General features: G+C 40.8%; 1 protein-coding gene across 7 annotated transcripts in view; it reads left to right on the forward strand.

The window, feature by feature from the left end:
• The window catches only part of parga (poly (ADP-ribose) glycohydrolase a), a 159,245-nt gene that overhangs the window by 44,078 nt on the left and 93,330 nt on the right, over positions 1–21,837 (forward strand). For all 7 annotated transcript variants that reach the window (XM_038783247.1, XM_038783246.1, XM_038783245.1 and 4 more), the window contains one exon: positions 14,810–14,902. In XM_038783247.1, coding sequence (XP_038639175.1) covers positions 14,810–14,902 — 93 coding nt within the window. The remainder of the gene's footprint in view (positions 1–14,809; positions 14,903–21,837) is intronic.

Raw genomic sequence — 21,837 nt, forward strand, 5'->3', positions numbered from 1 at the left:
TAGGAATAATTATTTGTGAAGCATTTTAAGATATTTTGACGTTATCGAGTGCTTGTCTGTGCTGGGGATGCTATAATTGTTTACTGTTTTAAAGCTCTGTGCTTTGACATGCTGCAAACTGCGTGAAAGTCATTGAAGAAGTCTTGGGTATGTCAAGAATTCAAGCAGGTGAGGCCCGAAGCAGGTTTGGGCCCAAGAAATAGAAGCCATCATGCACCACTTGATGTGTGAAGTATAATGTGAAAGCTGAGCGATTGTCGGTGCTTAACTGCACGGGGTAACTCAGTCAAGCCACAGTGGATCAACTAGAAAAGAAGACACGAGTGGATACTGGTGTTGATTTACATTTCAGATTGAAATGTTGCAAAATCCCTGGCTGAAGGATTACACCGTGTGAGTAAATAAGGCTGATGAGAAGAGGATTACAGCTTTTGAAGGAACCTCAGAATCAGCTGGACAGAGTGAAGAACCAATGAATTTGTCTGCAGGAGAATTGGAGTCCCAGCATCTTGTGGGATTTAAGCTGAAGTGAAGAAGTAGAAGATTCATTAAAGTGTGTCCTGCTGGAAGATTCACTAGTGTGACCTGCGAGAAGATTCAAGATAATGAAAGTAGTTGATGCGATGAATGTGGAAAAGTTGTTCCCATGCATGGAGGTGGTAACTGTAGGTCGTAAGTATGATGGTCACTAACATCCAATGGGAAATACAGGCAAAACTTTCTTTCCCAGTGGTTAGAATGTGCAATTTGTAACTCCTGGAGCAGTTGAGGTGAATCGAATATATGTATTCGAGGGGAATCTAGAGAAGCAACTGAGGGAGAACAAAGAACAAAAAAAATTACAGCACAGGAACAGGCCCTTCGGCCCTCCCAGCCTGCGCCGATCCAGATCCTTTATCTAAACCTGTCTCCAAAGAACAATAGGAATAGACAAACATATTGATGTGGTTAGATGAAGATGGGCCGGAGGAGCAGAGCAACATGGCTTTTGCTGTAAACACCTTGTAATTGAGGCAGTGAGTTAACTGATTAAAAGGATTAACAATGCAGTGAAGGTTGGGGCTGCTGCAGGTTTTTCTGCTCCCATGATTTTGAGCTGTACAATGCTTTAGCATTTGTTGTCATCGTTGGCCTTCAGTTGGATGATGGTGGGGAAGTAGGATGTACCAAGTGGCTGCAGTTTTACTTCGGTGGTAATTTTATTTCCATTACCAATAGTATATGAGAGGCATTTGTACTGCCAACAATGCAGCATTGGCTCAAGATAATTTTGGATGTTGGAGCTGTGTGAAAATCGCATCACTACAGTGTGACAATGTCTGAATGCCTGCCCGAGGGGTGCTCCCCATCAGTTTCAGTTCATGCTTGTATAGTTGTAGACCAATACAAGTGATGCATTTCAGAAATCCCAGACAGTGCTTTGGGCCACTGCTTTAACATAAAAACAAAATCACTATCTGAACAGGTTGTCACTGGCACCAGTGTGACCCATGGCAAGGCAGAGTCCAGTTTGCCGGGTGCGTATTGTGTTTCACAGATACTGGGTGTGATACCAGCAGCAGGTCAACTGCAAACACAGGCGTATTATTCCATTTTTTAAGTGAGTGATTTCATAATTTGGTGGGAAGACTATTCAGTTATTCTTGGTCAGTGCAGGGGCAGCACATTGGCGCAGTGGGTAGCACTGCTGCCTCACGGCGCCGAGGTCCCAGGATCCACCCCGGCCCTGGGTCACTGTCCGTGTGGCGTTTGCACATTCGTGTCTGCGTGGATTTCACCCCCACAACCCAAAGATGTGCAGGTTAGGTGGATTGGCCACGCTAAATTGCCCCTTAATGGGGGGGGGGGGGGGGGGGAGGGGAAATAATTGGGTACTCTAAATTTATTTAAAAAAATTCTTGGTCAGTGCTTTATTTAGCAGTATTCAAGTGACGGAATGCTCAACTGCAATCATGCCAGATTTACAGAGGGACAAGCTCACAGCTTTTTTCTTTTTCTTCTCTCCTTGGGGTCGGTTAACCTATTCTAATCAAACTCCTATTTTATTAATTGTGGACTGAATGAAAGAATGATCGGGGTGTTAGAATATTGTAGAATGACGCAATGCCATTCAACCCAATTAAGTCTGTTCCATTCACAGCCTTGTTCTCTATCATGATCTGTGCTTAACAGATTTATTCTTATGATTCTGCACAATTGCTCCCTAATTTCTCCTCTTCATTTCCTCCCATTAAAGTAAGTTGAGATAATCTTAATATTTACTTAATCTTTCATTCAATCATCTTTACTTCTAATTGATTGAATTACACAAGCATCATCCTTTTAACTCTTGGGTCTTGTTCTGAATTAAACGATGATCAGCTCATTATCCTTAAGATGCTGTATGGCACAGCTTTATCAGGTTGTGCTGAGATTATTTGCATAATGTCATGACTGGGATGGGAGGAGTGCGCAGTTTATTTAGCTGTACTACTAGTTTATACGTTTACTTCACTCACCAAAATGGCCAAATTATCTACTTTCGCTACTGTTATACCCAGGATAAAAGAGACTTCAACCAGGCTTCTATCAATAAACTTTATTTGATTTGTTATAAAGCAAAACCTATTTTTTGAAACCGGTTGCGAGAGCTGGTTAGGCGCAGTTGTGCGCTGGAAGTATAGCATTTTACCCCCTTAAAAAAAATCCCAGCACTCGTGTGCACACACAAAGGACAAACAGAGAGTATCTGCAGAAACGGACTTTGGAGGATAGGCTTTATTTTTTTTAAAAAGGAAAAAGTTCAATAGTTTCAACACTGCCGATCCGGAGCTCCCTCGTGTGAAGCTGGTCCTAGTAGATGTCAGGAGGTTCTCGCCAATAGAGGCTCCCCGCCCCTACCTCTCTCTAGGGCTATTCTCATCAGGCAGCTGAAATCATCTGAAACCCAAAGATTTCGATACGTTCTTCCACAAATCATCTTTTCTCCATGAGTCTCTCTTCATAATTTGAAGGACTACTTTTATAATTTCACTTTTGCTCTTTTCTGAATCCTCTTTGTGTCACAGTCCTTTCGAAGGCAAGTTTCCCAAAATGTCTTGGCATTGCAAATGTATCCTCACTGACGATCAATTAATTGCTACAAGAGAACTTGCAATCCAAAGTCAAATACTCCCTTGATGCATGCTAGTAAAAAGAGATGTGATTTGCTCCTCTCAACTAAGTATAGCACTAAGGAGCCCCAGTAGAACAGAGGTCAGTGAGGGGATTCTCACATACCTGATGCAGAGGAAGATGGCAATCCAAAAGTAAAATACTGCGGATACACAAAATCTGATATAATAAAGGAAATGCTGGGAATCAGGAAGTCTGGCAGCATCTGTGGAGGGAGAAACCGAGTTAACATTTCCCTTCAGTAACGTTTCATCAGAACTATGAGAGGAAGATGGTCATGGTTACCGAAGGTTAATTATTACAGCCCGAGGACCTCATTGCAGGACTTCCACAGATCAGCATCTTTGCCATTTTCAGCTGCTCCAATAGTGACCTGTCATAAGGTTAGAAGTGGGGCTGTTTGCAGACTTTGTTTATACTATTTAGTTCCATTCAAAAGTGCTCTGATAATGCAGCAGCTCATACTAGCCTTCAGTTAGATCTGGACAGCAGAAAATGTGCACAGACAAGTGGCAGGTAGCCTTCACAAAACGTAAATGCCATCTCCAGCACGAAATGCCCAATCATCTACTCTGGACTTGCAGGCTGGGGACTTTGTGATTAGTGGCTCATCTCATGTCTCCTCATAGCATCTCTACCATTTAGAAGTCAGAGTACTTGTCACTTGCTTGAATGGGCACAACTGCAACAATACTGAAGAAGTTCTACATTATCCAGGGGAAAGCAGTTCACTCGATAGAACTAATATTTACTCCTCCACTGCGATCGCAATGTGGCTGCAATATAAATGATGCAAAGGGCGCGCTGAAACAACTCCCCAGCTCTACTTCAATACCACCAGTTAGTGTTCTGCAATGGAGATGGAAAAGAATGGCATCCTGTGGAACACTCATTCAGTGCACAGCAGTTTGGTTTGATCATGTACCTACATTCCTTCAGATCCTGGGTTTTCTTCCATGTGCGTAAGCTTGCATTTAATTAAATTTTAAAAATCCATCCTGACTTCTTCGCCCACTTACTTAATCATTCCCAGTCCTTTTGAATAAAATCAATTCCTCTTGTGTTTATTGTCAGACCAAATAGTTCTGTCATCAAGCAAATGCTTTCATGTAACGAGTAGTACCACCCCCTATATTACTGATGTTGTGAATATTGATAAAAATGACAAATTATATCTTTGGAATTTTTTTGTGAGCTTGGAGCTGTTAAGTTTTAAAAGAAAAAAAGAGATGATCTAAAGTTACATTTAGGAAGATGAAAATGAAAATTGCTTTTTTTTTTAAGGTTGCCCTAAGATAATTATATTTCGTACATGTGTATAAAATACAAATCAGACCCTTCTAATGGAAGGTCACCAATCTGAAATGTTAACTGTTTCTCTCTCCCCAGATTTGCCAGATCTGCTGAGTATTTCCATCCTTTTCTGTCAGTTTAGAATTCAAGCATCTGTACTTTTGCATTAATGTTTCATTATATTTCATGTGTTTTCTTTGAGTTTGGAAAAAAAAGTTCACAAATAGAAAATGCCAAGCATATTTGGGATGAGGCTGGCAGTGTTTTAATGGGATGATTTAATGTCATGTCATGTTTTTGCCATTTATATTTTGTGAAATGAAGTGTCTAGTGTGGTTTTGATGCAAATATTGGATCTTTTACATTTATAACTGCATAATTTGGTGCTATAATTAAATGTAGAAATCATGGTTTCACTTTTGTTCAGCTATCATTTTACAGTCTCTTCCAGTTTCTAATCAGAAAACGTCACAATAATTGAGGGGCAAGGTTGACAGTTGTGCGCATCACGTTAACACAGTTCAGTTTGTTACTTGTAAGTAAATAAAACAGAGGAGGATGCAGTTAATTATTTCATGCTGGGCCTGTCAGGGTTGAGCCTGGAGGTGAAGAAGGTCTGTGGGTGTTGAGATTGACAGCTCATCTAAATGACTAGCTGTAATAAGAATTGCACTATCTTGTTAACCATGTTGCACCTGCTTCTGCCTTTTAAAGATCTGCTCATTAACGAATAAAATCTAATTTGTGTTGGTAAACAAAGCCTGGTTTCCGACACAAGTGATTGAAGGGACCAATCTCAAAGTGTTGCGTAACAGAAGCAGTTTCTGCCCAATTTGACCTTTTTTTAAACCATCTCGACCAAGTCAAAATCCGTTCAAAGTGACACCCAACAGGATCACTCATGAGAAAAATGAAATGAAAATCGCTTATTGTCACGAGTAGGCTTCAATGAAGTTACTGTGAAAAGCCCCTAGTCGCCACATTCCGACGCCTGTCCGGGGAGGCTGGTACGGGAATCGAACCGTGCTGCTGGTCTGCTTGGTCTGCTTTAAAAGCCAGCAATTTAGCCCAGTGAGCTAAACCGGTCCCAGGTTCGATTCTCGGCTTGGGTCACTGACTGTGCGGAGTCTGCACGTTCTCTCAGTGTCTGCACGGGTTTGCTCCGGGTGCGCCGGTTTCCTCCCACAGTCCAATGACGTGCAGGTTAGGTGGATTGGCCATGCTAAATTGCCCTTAGTGTCCAAATAGGTTAGGAGGGGTTATTGGGTTAAGGGTGGAAATGAGACTGCCAAGGTGTACATCTAGGATCCCCACCAGCCTTTCAAACTCTCTCGAACTCTCTGCTCCTGCCCTCTTGTGCACAACATTTTCCTTCACCCACCTTTTGACAGCTATGCCTTTAGTTGCCAAGGTCCCATTCTTTACAACTCCCCCTCTAAATCTCTCAATTTCTCTTGTCACTTTCTCCTCCTTTAGTTTACCAAATAGCTTGCCAGAGTTATTGACAGTGTCTTTGGTAAGCAATCTCTTGTGGTTTGCATCCATATCGCACCGTGTCTCTGAGGCCCAAGATGTTTTATGTATTTTAAAGATGCATTATAAATCTATGCTATTGGTTCTCGTGTTCTTTTTGTTGAAGAACCCTCTTCAAATGATTTAGTCATCAGAGAATAATCCCCCCCCCCCCTTCACAACAGCAACAACTTGTATTTATAAAGCACCTTTAACATAATAAAACTTACCAAGGCGCTTCACGGAAACATTACAAAACAAAATGTGGCACCGGACCGCACAAGGAGATATTAGGATGGGTGACTAAAAGCTTGTCAGAAGAAGTTGGTTTTCAGAAGGACCGTAAAGAAGTCGCGGAGGGATGTAGGGAGGGTGTTAAGAGTTTGGGACCAAAATAACTGAAGGCGTGGCCACCAATGGTGGAGCAATTAAAATTGGGATGCTAGAGGCTAGAATTGGAGAACCATAAGACCATAAGACATAGGAGAGGAAGTAAGGCCATTCGGCCCATCGAGTCCACTCCACCATTCAATCATGGTTGATTTCAACTCCATTTACCCGCTCTCTCCCCATAGCCCTTAATTCCTCGAGAAATCAAGAATTTATCAGTTTCTGTCTTAAAGACACTCAACGTCCCGGCCTCCACCGCCCTCTGTGGCAATGAATTCCACAGACCTACCACTCTGGCTGAAGAAATTTCTCCTCATCTCTGTTCTAAAGTGACTCCCTTTTATTCTAAGGCTGTTTATTCTAACCACCGTTATCATGGAAGATTGTCGGGCTCGAGGAGATTACAGAGATGAGGAGAAGTAAGGCATGGAGCGATATCAGAACAGGGATTATAATTTTAAAATCAACATACATACAGTGCAGAAGGAGGCCATTCGGCCCATTGAGTCTGCGCCGACCCACTTAAGCCCTCATTTCCGCCCTCATTTCAACCCTTAATCCAATAGCCCCTCCTAACCTTTTTGGACACTAAGGGCAATTTAGCATGGCCAATCCACCTAACCTGCAAGTCATTGGACTGTGGGAGGAAACCGGCGCACCCGGAGGAAACCCACGCAGACACTGGGAGAACATGCAGATTCCACACAGACAGTGACCCAAGCCGAGAATTGAACCTGGGACCCTGGTGCTGTGAAGCCACAGTGCTATCAACTTGTGCTACCCTACTGCCCACACAATACTGGATTCTACTGATTCTAATGTGAGGTCAGCGAGCATCGGGGTGGTAGGGAATTGGGACTTGGTGCGAATTAAGACACCGGCAGCAGTGTTAAATTTTAATACTATATAATCATGATATTAAATTGTTGCAAGGGGGTTTTAATGATGCTTTAAAGAAAATTGATGTTTCTTTGAGTTTCTGTAGTATTTAAATATTTAAAAAGCACACCTCTCTTGGACAAGGCTAAACTCACTTAGCATCCATCACAAACCTTGGTAACTCTGGGTCTACCTGATGGTCTTCAAGCTGCTCTCAGCACTTCTCTGTGCCCACACACCACCTCAGCAAGAGGTCAGCCCACTCTGCTGCATGAGGGGCAGCCACATTCTTCCTCTGCCTCCCAGCTCACCTCAAGCCTGCCTTCTCTCATTTATTTGATTAATCTTGATCAGTGTTCTCCTGGCCACATGCCCTTAGTGGTCACCCATTTCTAAGGCTGACCCTTTCACATTATTTAGTGCCCCCCACCTCTGGAAGCTCCTTTTGGTGCTAAGTCCTCAAGAGATGTCAAACCCCTAGCCTCTGACTCCAGTATTCGCTGGATAAGAACAACAGTGATCCCCTGATTTATAATTTGTGATATGTGTCAGGTTTGCAGTATGATCTCATCTCTATGGTGGAACGAGGTAGTTTTTGAGGCTTTCAGAGTTGAATACAAACAGAGAGGGAAAACATATGGGTCACACAGAGTGGAACATATAGAAAGAGATGCAAAAAATATCCATTTATCTGGCATGTTAATGCAGAGAAAGTTCCTAAGCTACTTCAGAGACATGATGAGAAAAATTGAGCGAGCCAAAGCTTGGCAGCATTTGAGGAGTGACCAAAAACTGTTTTTAAGAGATGGATTTTAAAGTGGGCATTAAAGGCAAAGATGGAAGTAGAAGTCAGGGAATTCTAGCACCTAAGACCTCTGAGCCTGAAGGCAGGCTTCCAATGCTGGAACAAAGGGAAGGGTTGATGAGCAAGAGGCCAAGAGTCAGTGGACTGTTGAGCTTCTGTTTGGGTGAGGGAGGTGGGGTAGCAGTGTTGCAGTGATGGGAGCAGTAAAGAAGAAGTTACAGAGCTGAAAGATTGAAATGTGAGGTTGAGAATTTCAAATTGGAGTCATTCAGCTACTCTACATCAATGCAGGTCAGCGATGATGGGTGAGCAAAACTTGGTGTGATTGGATACAGGCAGCAAAATTTTCGATGAGTCGGTCTATGGAGGGTGAGGCATGGGACGTCAGCCAGGAGAGAGAGAGAGAACAATTAATGTAAAAGCCAAATACTGCAGATGCTGGAAATCTGAAATAAAAACAAAGTGCTGGAATATCTATGCAGCCCTGGCAGCATCTGTGGAGAGAGAAACAGAAACAGTTAACATTTCGAGTTTAAGAATAATTAAATCTGAAGATAACAAAGGCAAGAATATGCATTTCAGTGGTAGCGGAGTTGAGGTGAGGGTTAGGGCAGTTGACCTATGCAGTGAAAATGCAATCAAGGTGATATGGGTTTGGAAGCTCAGCTTGAAGTTGAAACTGTCAGCTTCAGCCTCGAGATGGAGGCTTCATGGTGAAGTAGACACAATCTGCTGTCAAGAGAGGGAGAATACATGTAAAATTTTTGTTTGTTCAAGGTTTCTTTTTTTCTTTTGTCGCCGATGATATTTGTCATTCTGAAGGTAGGAAAGCTGAGCAAACTCCAGCTGTGTGTTCTCGGTGACCTACAAACTCGCATTTCCAGGCAGTGCATGCTACAGTGCCAGACACCACAGGCACTCAGCATCAAAGCTGACTGTGAGGCATGATGCAAGGAGCGGTGTCTGATACTTATTTACAAAAGGAAATGAACTGTCCAGAATAACAAGTATGTGTGGAAATTGAAAAATAAGCAGCTCATTTGCAGATCCGTTATTGTTTTGAATAACTAGTGTTCATGTTGGTTTCAAAAGCCGAAGTGCATCAAAAACAAATAAAAAGTTGGCTTCTTACGAAGGGGACTGCAACAAGCTAGTTTTATATCACACAATTGTGTTTTTTTGTGTTTAAAGAAGTATAACACTGAATCTTGTATTTTCGAAATGGGTAAACTCATGCTTATTGACACATTTATTGATTTGAATTTCTTGAATTATGAATTGTTTGATACCATAATGTGCCACCGCAAATTACTGTGCTTGAGGACTTTAGGGAAGCTGAGAAATCTTCTTGCTGGAAGGTGATGGGGGTCTGAAACTCACTGCCTAATGGTTCGTAAAGGCAGAGAGCCTTATCTTATTTAAAAAGGATTGGAAATACACTTGAAGTACCGTAACTTGGGACCGAACGAACAAAGAGCTCAAAAGTAAAATTAGGTTGGATAGCACTTCAGCCGGCACAGATACAATGAGACAAATGATTTCCCTCTGAACTACAAATTTTTATCATTTATTTTTACCGTGGGAAATCCAGTCCAACTGGCCATTGAAACTTCCAGCTTGTGGGTAATAGGTTTTGCGCTAACATTCAGTTGCAGTGCAACAGTGGAGCAATGTTTCCATTCTGCAGTAGATGTCGTGAAATTATAATACTGTTTTATGATTTTGTTGCACCTGGTACACACAAACTTAATTTATAATTGCCTTATTGCTTGTGAGTACACATTTGAATACGCTCTTCAGTATGGCATTTGCTGAGCAAACCTTCAAACACAGAAAAAGAAAGCTTCTGTGCCAGCTTTTTCCCATTTATTCTCTAGTGTGGCCAGGATCTAGTAATGCAAGTGCCGCCCTTACTTCAGGTGAACTTTTCTTGTAACAAATAAGAATTCATCTTAATGAGTGTGCATGTGCTGTGCAAACAAAATGGTCAGAATCGATAGAACTTGGAACAAATTGCTTTGTGTTGAAAAATAAATTTATAAGTTGAGCTTCAAATGTAGTCTTTGTACAAACGCCTGTCAACTAAATACTTATGGTCAGTAAGTTCTTGAAAACAAGCAGTATAAAAAACGTATATGTCGACTTGCAGTCCAGAAGATAAGCCGAGGGACAAGAACTGATGGACAAGTTTTTTTTATCAGTGGAGCTGCTTCTTTTGAGTAATATTTACTTAGCATCCTTGATTACAAATTTCACTTGGAGTATGTAGAACTTAACAATTCAAAGAGCTGCATTCATACCATTGTCGGGGTCTGTCAAAGTAAATCAACCATGTTGGTTTATCAGTCGAATAAATAAAATACTGTAAATCTGCACTTTTGTGCACACGTGGGTATTAAAACTGCCTTTTCACTTGATTACTGCTTCTCCCTTGTGATGTATGGAAATGCCTCTGGTCATGTGACAGGTCTGGGTTTATTTGATTTGATGTGTTGTCGAGGTTTGATTTAAGCCTGCTGCCTCAGCGCCTTCTCATCTAGCCCCGTCAGGGGTACTCATTCATTACCCACACTAGAACAGTTTTATAGTGACAAGGAGTCATTAGTTATGACAGTCTTTAGTCAAGCCTCTTTGTGGCAATATAAATGTTCACTTTACTAAATTGCTAGTCAAGGCTGTCTGCCCAGGAACTTGCCATCCTCCAACTAAATCAAGCAATTTGCATTTCTTCTCTGCCTCCATTTAATCAACAGTCTGTGAGCCAGCCATGATGAAATTACTAAGTGATTGATTGCTCTGACATATCCTAGCCAATATCTCTGTAAATCAATACTTGTGCAGGTCAGAGCTCTGAATATCTTTGTTTCAGATTTAATACATAGATGGCCACTTTACTTGTTCTTTTGGCAGTAACCCAAGTATTACCATTTGCAAGAACTTTGTACTGCAAGGCTTTTTTTCCTTGCAGTTTTGCAAATTCTGTTAACCTTAAAAAGAAATAGCATCCCCTCAACACTGAAACAGATTTGTAATGATTTTGTTTCAAATAGGTAGAGTATGTTGAACGACTTTCAGTTTGGACAATGCAAAAAGTCTTTTGCCCTTTGAATACTACTAAAAATATGCATTCTGCTTGATCGAACATTGTTTAATATTCAGAGTGAGCTTTGTATTGATGAACCTATTATCATTATCGTACTCGAGTGTCACACCTGTAAAGCAGAAGAAACATTTAGTATTCAAGGGGTTAATGATTATACCGGGTAGTGTGTCATGCAGCATATAGAAGCTGCTGACAGGTACCAGGAATTAGGTCCTGCACCAATTATTAGCCAAGACAGCCTGTATTGTTTGGCCACAGGCTGAAAGCTGATTGCCTTTTTTGTGCATGGCATTTCTTACGAGTTGACAGTAGTATAGAGAAATAGATTAGCTACAGTCAAATATGTTTGTATAGCTGTGGCTGCCCAAAACTGTTTCTTTACTTTCAAGATTGTCGGATATCAATAGTTAAAAAGTGGTAAGCTATTGACTGGAAGAACTGACAAAAATATAGTAGAATGAATAAATAATATGACACAATTTCTTTTGACAATATTGGTCTAAGCTCTAGTCTGAGGATTGTAAGCTATTACCCTTTATTTTGGAGATTTTTTGCCTCCATCCCACCCTGCAATCTGGGTCTCCATAAGCATGCACCATATTGTTATTAAAAATTTGCAATTTCATTCCAATTGTTCACATGTCCCCCGAAAGCAAATGCTGTGAATAGTGTGGGAGAAACCTGGGTTGTTATTTCCAATTTCAAGCATTCACAATATTTTGCTTCTGTATTACTGCTTCCGATACTTCTTGTTGGCTCCACTCACTTTGTGAAAATACGTGCATCATTCCCTCAGAGCCACTCTGTGGCGATCAGCACTGATGCCACAATGAGCACATTCCAAGCATAAAGGGTGGTAGCTATCTAATTCCCTAATTCTGCCAGTGTTGTTGGCAATGGCTGGCTGGGTGCTTTTCTCAGGTCTTTTATGATATGTATTTGTATACTTGTTCAGTGTCATGTGAGAGTACCTTTAAGAAATGGGTGTTTATCAAATAGCTGCAGTTATGTCAGAGTGTGGGTGGAGCTGGGCTGTCTGTCTTTCACTTTCGTTTTTGAGCACGCAGCAGATTGGGAGCTGCAGCCAGCAAAACCAGCTGTAATTCTGATTTATTTCTGCATGAAAGGAATGTCTTCAAATCACTTGCTAATTTAAAAGTGATAACTGCTCTCATTAGGGAATTTAAACCTGATGTCTGTGTTGAAGAGGGTATTTGTCTTATGGATGCTGCTTGGGAAAGATTACGGGTTACTTATAGAATATTGTAGCTGTGGGGATGTTTGGTGTTGATAGTTGTTAAGATGTTTACTGTGGGTTTATAAAGTGTTAACTGGTTTCATAAATAAATATTGTTTTAATTTAAAAGTAGTTTAACTCTCTGTTGCACCACACCTGTAAAGTAGGCCCGTGTGCTCCCCATAACCAGAATCTAGTAAAAGTTGTGGGTCAGGTGAACTCCATGATACACTTTGGCTTTCCCTAAACCCTGACCCATAACAACAACCAATGAAGTACTTTTTGATGGTTTAGTCACTGTTGTTATGTAGGAACGGTGGCAGCCAGTTTACGTTCTCGGCAAGCTCCCAGGAACAGCAATATGATGAGTAGATAGTTTTTGTGATGTTTATTGAGGGTTAAATGTTGGCCAGGATACCATTCATATCTTCCCTGCTCTTCTTTGAAGTAGTGTCATGCGATCTTTGACCCCAGCAGGGAGATGGGACCTCGGTTTAATCTCAACCGAAAGACACCATTTCCAGCAATGCCTGCACATCATTAGTACTGCACCAGAGTCTCAGCCTTGATTTTTGTGCTCAAAAATGAATTTGAAACCTTATGACTAAGAGGCGACTGTGCTACCAATTGTGTCACAACTGACATTACAAGCCATTACAAATTGGTAATATCCCTGGATCTCTAAACCACCTATTTGCTATTATGAGTGAGTCAGAATTTCTTTCACCCGAACGTTTGGGAGAGAGAAGTCCATGCATTCAGTCCCCATTATCTCTCTCTCTCTACATATATATATATATATATATATATCTCTGATTCCATCACCCTCATCAGACCTATGTCCTTAACATGGTTTGCCTTTTCCATCACCTCTGCCAGGTGACTTCTAAACTTGATTTTGCTAACGTTTTCCTCATTGGTCTTCCAACCCACAAACTCCAGACGGTTCAGAACTCTGCATTATCCTCTGATAGTAATGTTCCGCACACATACTCCAGCCCTCACTTCAAATCCTCCATGACCTCTCCCCTCGACTCTCATTTCAGTCCTTCTGTACACATTCCTCTACTTTCCCAACAGTACTTTACATGTTTCATTCACCATGACCGGGCTCACTGAAAGCCCTTTCCCAGCTTCACTTTCTTATTTTAAAAACCTTTTTTTGACAGCCATTTTTTTTTACAACCAAACTCTGTTATCATCACTCTAATTCTCCCACCATGGCCCAGTGTGTACTCCTTTTCTTTATATTTTTATTTACGTCCCCTGTAAAGTGCCTTGGGAAATGTTTCTGCATTGTAGACATATAAATACTGTTGTTCTGGAACTTTCCTTCTGGTAAGCAAGTAGAAATCAAGATGGAATGGAGCTTTCTGAGTGAAACTATGCTGAAGATGTATGTTTGAACTTGCCCTCTTGACAACTTTAAATTTCAGCTTTGGTATCTATGCCATGCTGAGGTTTAAAATACATTGGTATCTGGCGTGCATGAAACAGTTCTGCTGGAATGAGCTAGTATTGCTTTGTACAGTTTTCAAGGAGTTGATTTTTGAATGTGGCAGTTAGAAAACTCTGAAAACAAACACAGTACTTTTCTTCCCAGCATCCTTGGAAAAAGAGCTCCTGTTTTGTCAGCACCTTTCAAACAGGTCGGATTTGAAACCGATGAGCTGTAAGCTGTAACCGGCCCTATGTTCGTACTTGTTGGCACAAATCTGCAACTTCCTCCACCTCCTTCAAGAAATGTGGTGCCTATATTCACGACCATGGCCTGACTATAATTCTGGGATGGATAAGCAGCTAGAAGCTTACTAATGCTTTGGGCTGGCAATCATGGTTTTAGCTACTAAGACCTCCGCAGTAGCCAGAGCAAACGACCCAAAGCATTGGATCTGCCTATCTGCATTTGACAACGAAGAGTCTGCACTAGGTAACAGGCAACAAAATTGGACCTCTGCAAATTTATCCATAGCTTGGTTGAGGACTCTGAAATAATGTAATGATTTTCTTTCATGCTTGCTAGTCATTTAGTTGAGCAAAGGAAATAGACAGCTCGGGGATCCATGTAATTTCGCACTAGTGTGGTGTCAAGTATACTGCTGTTACTTATGTAATTTCACACATACTTCAGAATAAATGTTTAGAAATGACTGCCTAACGTTTCTTAATGTTGAAAAATTATTTGGAACTATAGTGGATCATTAGTAGACCTCACTAATACTTATTTAACCCTTACAATAGAGTTTTTATTATTTTGTTAGCTCTGAAATCTTTTAACACCTCAAATAAATCATTTATTAATGTAATTCAATTGTAATTTTATTATAATATGTATGATGGATATATAAATTAAAAACTGTTGTTATAACCTTTTTGCTTCGGGACATTGGTTCAATTGTTGCAACAACTTAGTAATTTTTTATTTTTTGTTTGTTAGGTTTTAAATGATGTTGAAACGCAGCACCTTCTGCAGACCCTTTTGCCTGGAATGGCTGAACTGGCTGTACGATTGCCAACTCTTTGTACCCAGGTAGGCGGCAACATTCAGCAAAGCTCGAGGGTTTAATTCTTGAAGGCCTGGGAAAGCTTAAATAAAGTAAAAGTAATCGAAATGTTGGGCCTGGGTTTAATTTTTTGTAAACCATTACTGCTCTGTTGCCTTTTCAAATTAAGAATCAACTGAAAAAGAGCAGAGCATGCTATGCAAGGGCATCGTTATTGAAAGCGAAAGAGGCTTTTGGGATTGTAAACAAATCATTTATTAAAACATTCTGCTCTAAAGTGGGAATAATCTTCAACAGGAAGATATTAACTTGGGGGTGATGATCTAGGTATTCTGTATATCAGGTATAATACATTTAAGCAGCAAACGGACCTCTAAGCATGGTATCCGATTACTGAAACCACTGTTAACGTTTCAACTGATCAACTCTACTTAGGCTGAAGCATATTGCTCGACGCAGATGAAAGGGAGCTTTCATCTGCATCCAACTTTGCTTTACCTGAACTGGGGAGTACGTGGTGCTCACAAGTGAATGTTTAAAATGGAGTGGGCCGTTGCCCAGCATATAATTAGCACTAAAAAAAATCCCAGCGATGGGGTCTGTTTAACTGATTGGTGATTTATGTGAATTATCAGGGAAAATCGCTGACACAGCAATAAATATATATATATATATATATATATTATATATATGTGTGTGTGTATGTATATTTATAAGTCCAGCCTGCTTGTCCAGATACATAGGAAGAGAGCTCATTATGCTATTCAAAGAGGAACAAAATGTTCTCCTAATGCACAGGGCAGCACTTGTCCTTCGACCACAGATTCATTGGGCATTCACAATTCATAAATTGGCTGCTGTTTGCCAACATAATTATGACTCTGAAGTAATTCTTTGGTAGCAAAGTGCTTTGGAACGCCTGAGAATGTGATATAAATGCTGTATATATTAAAGTATTTCCTTTCATCGTCAAAATTTATTTTTATTTGACAAATAGACTGCTTGGTTTCAATATTCAATTAAGTAGATTATAATGCAGTTGACCTTTATGGCATAAATTGTGTTTCAGTGTATGGCAACAGATAAATGACTGTACCATATGTTTAAGTAGAATATCACAAGATAGGGTCTCCAAGAATGCTACATAGCAAATAATCTTGGGTGTAGTCATAAAGTTTTAAGTTGAGCTATCTTTAATGCAAAATTATCACATTTCATATAGTTGAAGTACTATGGATGCATATCCTCGTATGAAGAAGAATGCTCCTGGTGAGAGATATTTCCTTTTCGAGTCGTGCTTGGAGAAGATGAAAAGGAAATACTGAACAGCACTTTGCTTTATAAAATTGCTTAAATTAATTTCTGCTAAATAGCTTGGGTTGACTGTAGGTTGTCTGCATTAAATTTATTTTTATGTGTAATCAGCATTTTGTCCAAATGCTGCAATTTTGAGTAAAAATTACGTTCGATGCGTGAAGTAATATTTGTCAAATAGACCATTGCCAGAAAGAGGAACAAAAATAAATGATGTTGTTCATTATTAATATGAGAAACTTTTAAGTAGTTAACCACAAAGGATTAGAAATTTGTGTTTGTATAACATCATCACATTTCAAACATTAGACAATGAAAATGGTTTTAAACTAATCTGCAACTGTATCAAGTCAAATAGGAACACAAGTTTTTAAATATAATTTTGTTTTTGAAGGTGGTGAACTTTTTATGCTCAATCGTAGAAATGGAATGATATTCCACTTTCTGACGCCAGCATCTATATATCGTAGATTAGATTTAGATTTATTGTCACGTGTACTGAGGTACAGTGCAAAGTATTCTGTGTGCTGTCCAGGCAGATCGTTCCATACATGAAAACATAGAACATATGATAAATACATGAGGATACATAATGAGAATACTTAAACATAGACAGTGGGTGAAGTATATGGTATATAGTGCTGCAGCTGTACAGAAGAGGCATAGAAAGATCAGTTCAGATCCTAGGAGGGTCATTCGGGAGTCGGGTAACAGCAGGGAAGAAGCTGTTTTTGAATCAATTGTACGTGTTCTCAAAACTTTTGTATCTTCTGCACGTTGGAAGAGAGAATAGCCCGTGTGGGAGGGGTCTTTGATTATGCTGCCCACTTTCCCATGGCAGCAGGAGGTGTAAACAGAGTCAATGGATGGGAGGCATTTTTGAGTGATGGACTGGGTTGTGTTCACGACTCTGCTTTCTTACGGTCTTGGGCCGAGCAGTTGCCATACCAGGCTGTGATGCAGCCAGATAGGATACTTTCTAGGGTACATCTATAGAAATTGGTAAGAGTCATTGTGGACATGCCGAATTTCCTTCATTTCCTGAGGAAGTATAGGCGTGTTGTGCTTTCTTGGCCGCAGCGTCGATGTGGATGCACGATTGTTGGTGATGTTTATAGAATTTGAAGCTGTCAACCATCTCCACCTCAGCACCATTGACGCAGACAGGGGCATGGACAACACTTCGCTTCCTGGAATCGATGAACAGCTCCATTATTTTATTGATATTGAGGGAGAGATTGTTGTCATTCACCTGTCACTAAATTCTCTATCTCCCTCCTCTACTTGTGGCTCTGGTTCAGTCATATTTCCCAGTCTCTCGGATTGCCAACGTTATAATCATTACATTTATCTCTCGACATTCAGTTGATCTTACTGAATGAAGAAAGTCCATCACTATCCACCGATTCCTTTAAACAGCTGCCAAAGGTCGATGGTCTGGTTCAATGAGAAGCCACATGCGTACTTCACCTGCTTAACTCTATAAAGAAGGAATAAAATGTAGTTAGCTCTCATTGGGTAAGGACTCTCAGGAGTTCCCTTGCACAACAGGGGCAGCATGATGTTGCCAATATCCCCAAGTAGAACCTTGATGGAGCCAGGTGCGTAAACGTTAATTGCCGAATTATGTTCACTGCTGCAAAAAATGCTGTCTTTGCCCTGCTCTAAATTTGCAGTTATTACTGTAGCAGGTGGCAGATTTTACTGTGGACATCCTTACTGAAGCTCCGATGCTTCTCACTTTGTTTTGTTCCTAATGCTCACAGCAATATAATGTCTGGCGATGATTTGCCCCACAAATGTGTCACTGTTGCTGTTTTGGAGCACTCCAGATACTTTTAGCACCCAAAACACAGATGCAAGCAATCCCCCACTTCTCACCCCTTGGGTTTCTGAATTGTAGTGCCAGATCTTTTTGTTTCTTTATTCGTTCATGGGACATCGCTGGCTGGGCCATCATTTCTTGCCCATCCCTGAGGGCTTTTCAGAGTCAACCACATTGCTGTGGGTCTGGAGTCACATATAGGCCAGACAAGGTAAGGATGGCTGGTTTCCTTCCCTAAAGGACATTGGTGAACCAGATGGGTTTTTAATGACGATTGACAATGGTTTCATGGTCGTTGTTAAACTTTCAATTCCAGATTTTTATTGAATTCAAATTCCACCATCTGCCCTGATGGGATTTCAAACTCAGGTCCCCAGAGCATTACCCTGGGTCTCTAGTCCAGTGACAATACACTACACCACAGATTAACTTTTATCATTTCGATGGGCAGTGCCTTTCATTTAAGGTGCTATATTTATTTAGCATGATCGTGAAGCTGTTTGTGAAATAAATGGTAGAATCCACATTTAAGGTAACAAGGGCTGCTTTTGTGCTTGTGCAGTTCAATAAGAATGGCTAAATGTGGATCAGTAAAGATGTTACTATTATTCAGAGCTGATGGAATCTGTTGGAGATGGACTTAATGTAGACGTGAGAGTTGTTACAAATACAAAGTTTATAAGATGGTTATATTTTGGGATTGTCTTTATTTTAAGGCAAATTGGAAGAATAGAGGGCGTTGTGTGACCTGTTCTAGATTCTATCCCAGAACTAGCTTGGATGGCTTGTTTGCTGAAGTTCAAGGGGGTGGGGGGGAATCAGTTTGTTTTACTGGGAAGAAGTTGCAAGATATTGGCACCTGAGGGCAAAGGCACTTGTGATAACTGTGGACAGATGGTTGGTTTCCAAATCCCATCTGGGAGCTGTTAGGAATGTGAGGTTTTATAAATGGTTATATTTTAAACTTGCAGGGTGGCACGTGGCGCAGTGGTTAGCACTGGGACAGCGGCGCTGAGGACCCGGGTTCGAATCCCAGCCCTGGGTCACTGTCTGTGTGGAGTTTGCACATTCTCCCCGTGTCTGCGTGGGTTTCACCCCCACAACCCTAAGATGTGCAGGGTAGGTGGATTGGCCACGCTAAATTGCCCCTTGATTGGAAAAAAATAATAATTGGGTACTATAAACTTATATTAAAAACAATATTAAACTGGCGGTCACCAAGAATGTAACCATCTCTGCTTGAAAAAATATTCAAAGACTCCTTCGACCACCTTTTCAGGGAGAGATCCAAAGACTCACGACCCTCTGAGAGAAAATTTGGCCTCGCCTCTGTTTTAAATGGGTGACCCCTTATTCGTAAACAGTGACCTTGCGTTTTAGATCTCCCACAAGAGGAAATACCCTCTCCTCATCCACCCTGTCAAGACACCTCAGGATCTTGTATGTTTAAGTTAAGTTGTCTCTTACTCTTCTAAACTCCAGCAAATACAAGCTTCGCCTGTCCATCCTTTCCTCAAGACAACCCACCCATTCCAGATATCAGTCTGGTAATCCTTCTCTGAACTGCTTCCAATGATTTTATATCCTTCTTTAAATACGGTGACCAATACTGTACACAGTACTCCAGATGTAACCTGAAGAGTGTCCTGTGCAACTGAAGCATTACCTCTTTACTTTTGTATTCAATTCCACACACAACAAATGACAACATTCTTTCCTACCTACCTGCTGCCATGTTTTATGTTTGTGAAATGTCTTGGAGCTCAGTTAAATGTTGCCTCTTAATCATTGCTTATAATCTCTCTTTTCTTCCTATATTAACTTTTTAAAATTCCCTCCAGCAGTGTTTGTAGACGAAGGGAAGTTGGCATGGGTTTGGTAAGCTCAGAACTATGAACTGGGTCCCACCCGGTTGACGGTGAATTTGGTTGTCAAATTGTTTTTGACGGAGACCTAATATTTCTGAAATCTTTCTCTGTTTCTCCCACCACCGGTAATTGAATTTTAATCAAATGTGTATATGAAATGTTAGTGCCCTACATCTAACCACCCTTCTGACTGAGTTATTATTTACTCTTTAATGATATTTTCAATGGCTTAATGGGACCTATTGTATAATAGAATTGAAAAGACCAAGTACTCGTATTAGATTAGACGTTGTTTATAACTGGCTTACTGTGATAAATGTTACCAAGTTTTCAGTAGGCAACATACTCTGTATTTGTATAAAGTACATACATTTAGTGATTCATGAGCAGTCATCTGATCCATACTGCGGCATGAAAATAAATTATTTTGACATGTTAAGCATCCTCATAGGATATAAATACAAGTTCAATTAATTATAATTAGTATTTACTCCAGTTTAGTTTAATTTTTGCATGCATTAGAACATAGGACGTTACAGCGCAGTACAGGCCCTTTAGCCCTCGATATTACGCCGACCTGTGAAACCCTTCTAAAGCCCATCTACACTATTCCCTTATCATCCATATATTTATCCAATGGCCATTTAAATGCCCTTAATGTTGGCGAGTCCACTGCTGTTGCAGGCAGGGCATTGCACGCCCTTACTACTCTCAGTAAAGAACCTACCTCTGGCATCTGTCATAAGAACATAAGAACTAGGAGCAGGAGTAGGCCATCTGGCCCCTCGAGCCTGCTCCGCCATTCAATGAGATCATGGCTGATCTTTTGTGGACTCCGCTCCACTTTCCGGCCCGAACACCATAACCCTTAATCCCTTTATTCTTCAAAAAACTATCTATCTTTACTTTAAAAACATGTAATGAAGGAGCCTCAACTGCTTCACTGGGCAAGGAATTCCATAGATTCACAACCCTTTGGGTGAAGAAGTTCCTCCTAAACTCAGTCCTAAATCTACTTCCCTTTATTTTGAGGCTATGTCCCCTAGTTCTGCTTTCACCCACCAGTGGAAACAACCTGCCCGCATCTATCCTATCTATTCCCTTCATAATTTTAAATGTTTCTATAAGATCCCCCCATATTCTTCTAAATTCCAACGAGTACAGTCCCAGTCTACTCAATCTCTCCTCATAATCCAACCCCTTCAGCTCTGGGATTAACATAGTGAATCTCCTCTGCACACCCTCCAGTGCCAGTATGTCCTTTCTCAAGTAAGGAGACCAAAACTGAACACAATACTCCAGGTGTGGCCTCACTAACACCTTATACAATTGCAACATAACCTCCCTAGTCTTAAACTCCATCCCTCTAGCAATGAAGGACAAAATTCCATTTGCCTTCTTAATTACCTGTTGCACCTGTAAACCAACTTTCTGTGACTCATGCACGAGCACACCCAGGTCTCTCTGCACAGCGGCATGCTTTAATACTTTATCGTTTAAATAATAATCCCGTTTGCTGTTATTCCTACCAAAATGGATAACCTCACATTTGTCAACATCTGTCCTATAACTATCTCTCCTCAATTTAAAGCTATGTTCCCTCGTGCTAGCCATCACCACCTGAGGGAAAAGGCTCTCACTGTCCACCCTATCTAATCCTATGATCATCTTGTATGCCTCAATTAAGTCACCTCTTAACCTTCTTCTTCTCTAACGGAAACAGCCTCAAGTCCCTCAGCCTTTCCTCATAAAACTTTCCCTCCATACCAAGCAACATCCTGGTAAATCTCCTCTGCACCCTTTCCAGTGCTTCCACATCCTTCCTATGATTCGGCGACCAGAACTGCACGCAATACTCCAAATGCGGCCACACCAGAGTTTTGTACAGCTGCAACATGACCTCATGGCTCCGAAACTCAATCCCTCTACCAATAAAAGCTAACACACCGTAAGC

This window comes from Scyliorhinus canicula, chromosome 22 (assembly GCF_902713615.1).
Source record: "Scyliorhinus canicula chromosome 22, sScyCan1.1, whole genome shotgun sequence".
Taxonomy (NCBI): Eukaryota; Metazoa; Chordata; class Chondrichthyes; order Carcharhiniformes; family Scyliorhinidae; genus Scyliorhinus; species Scyliorhinus canicula.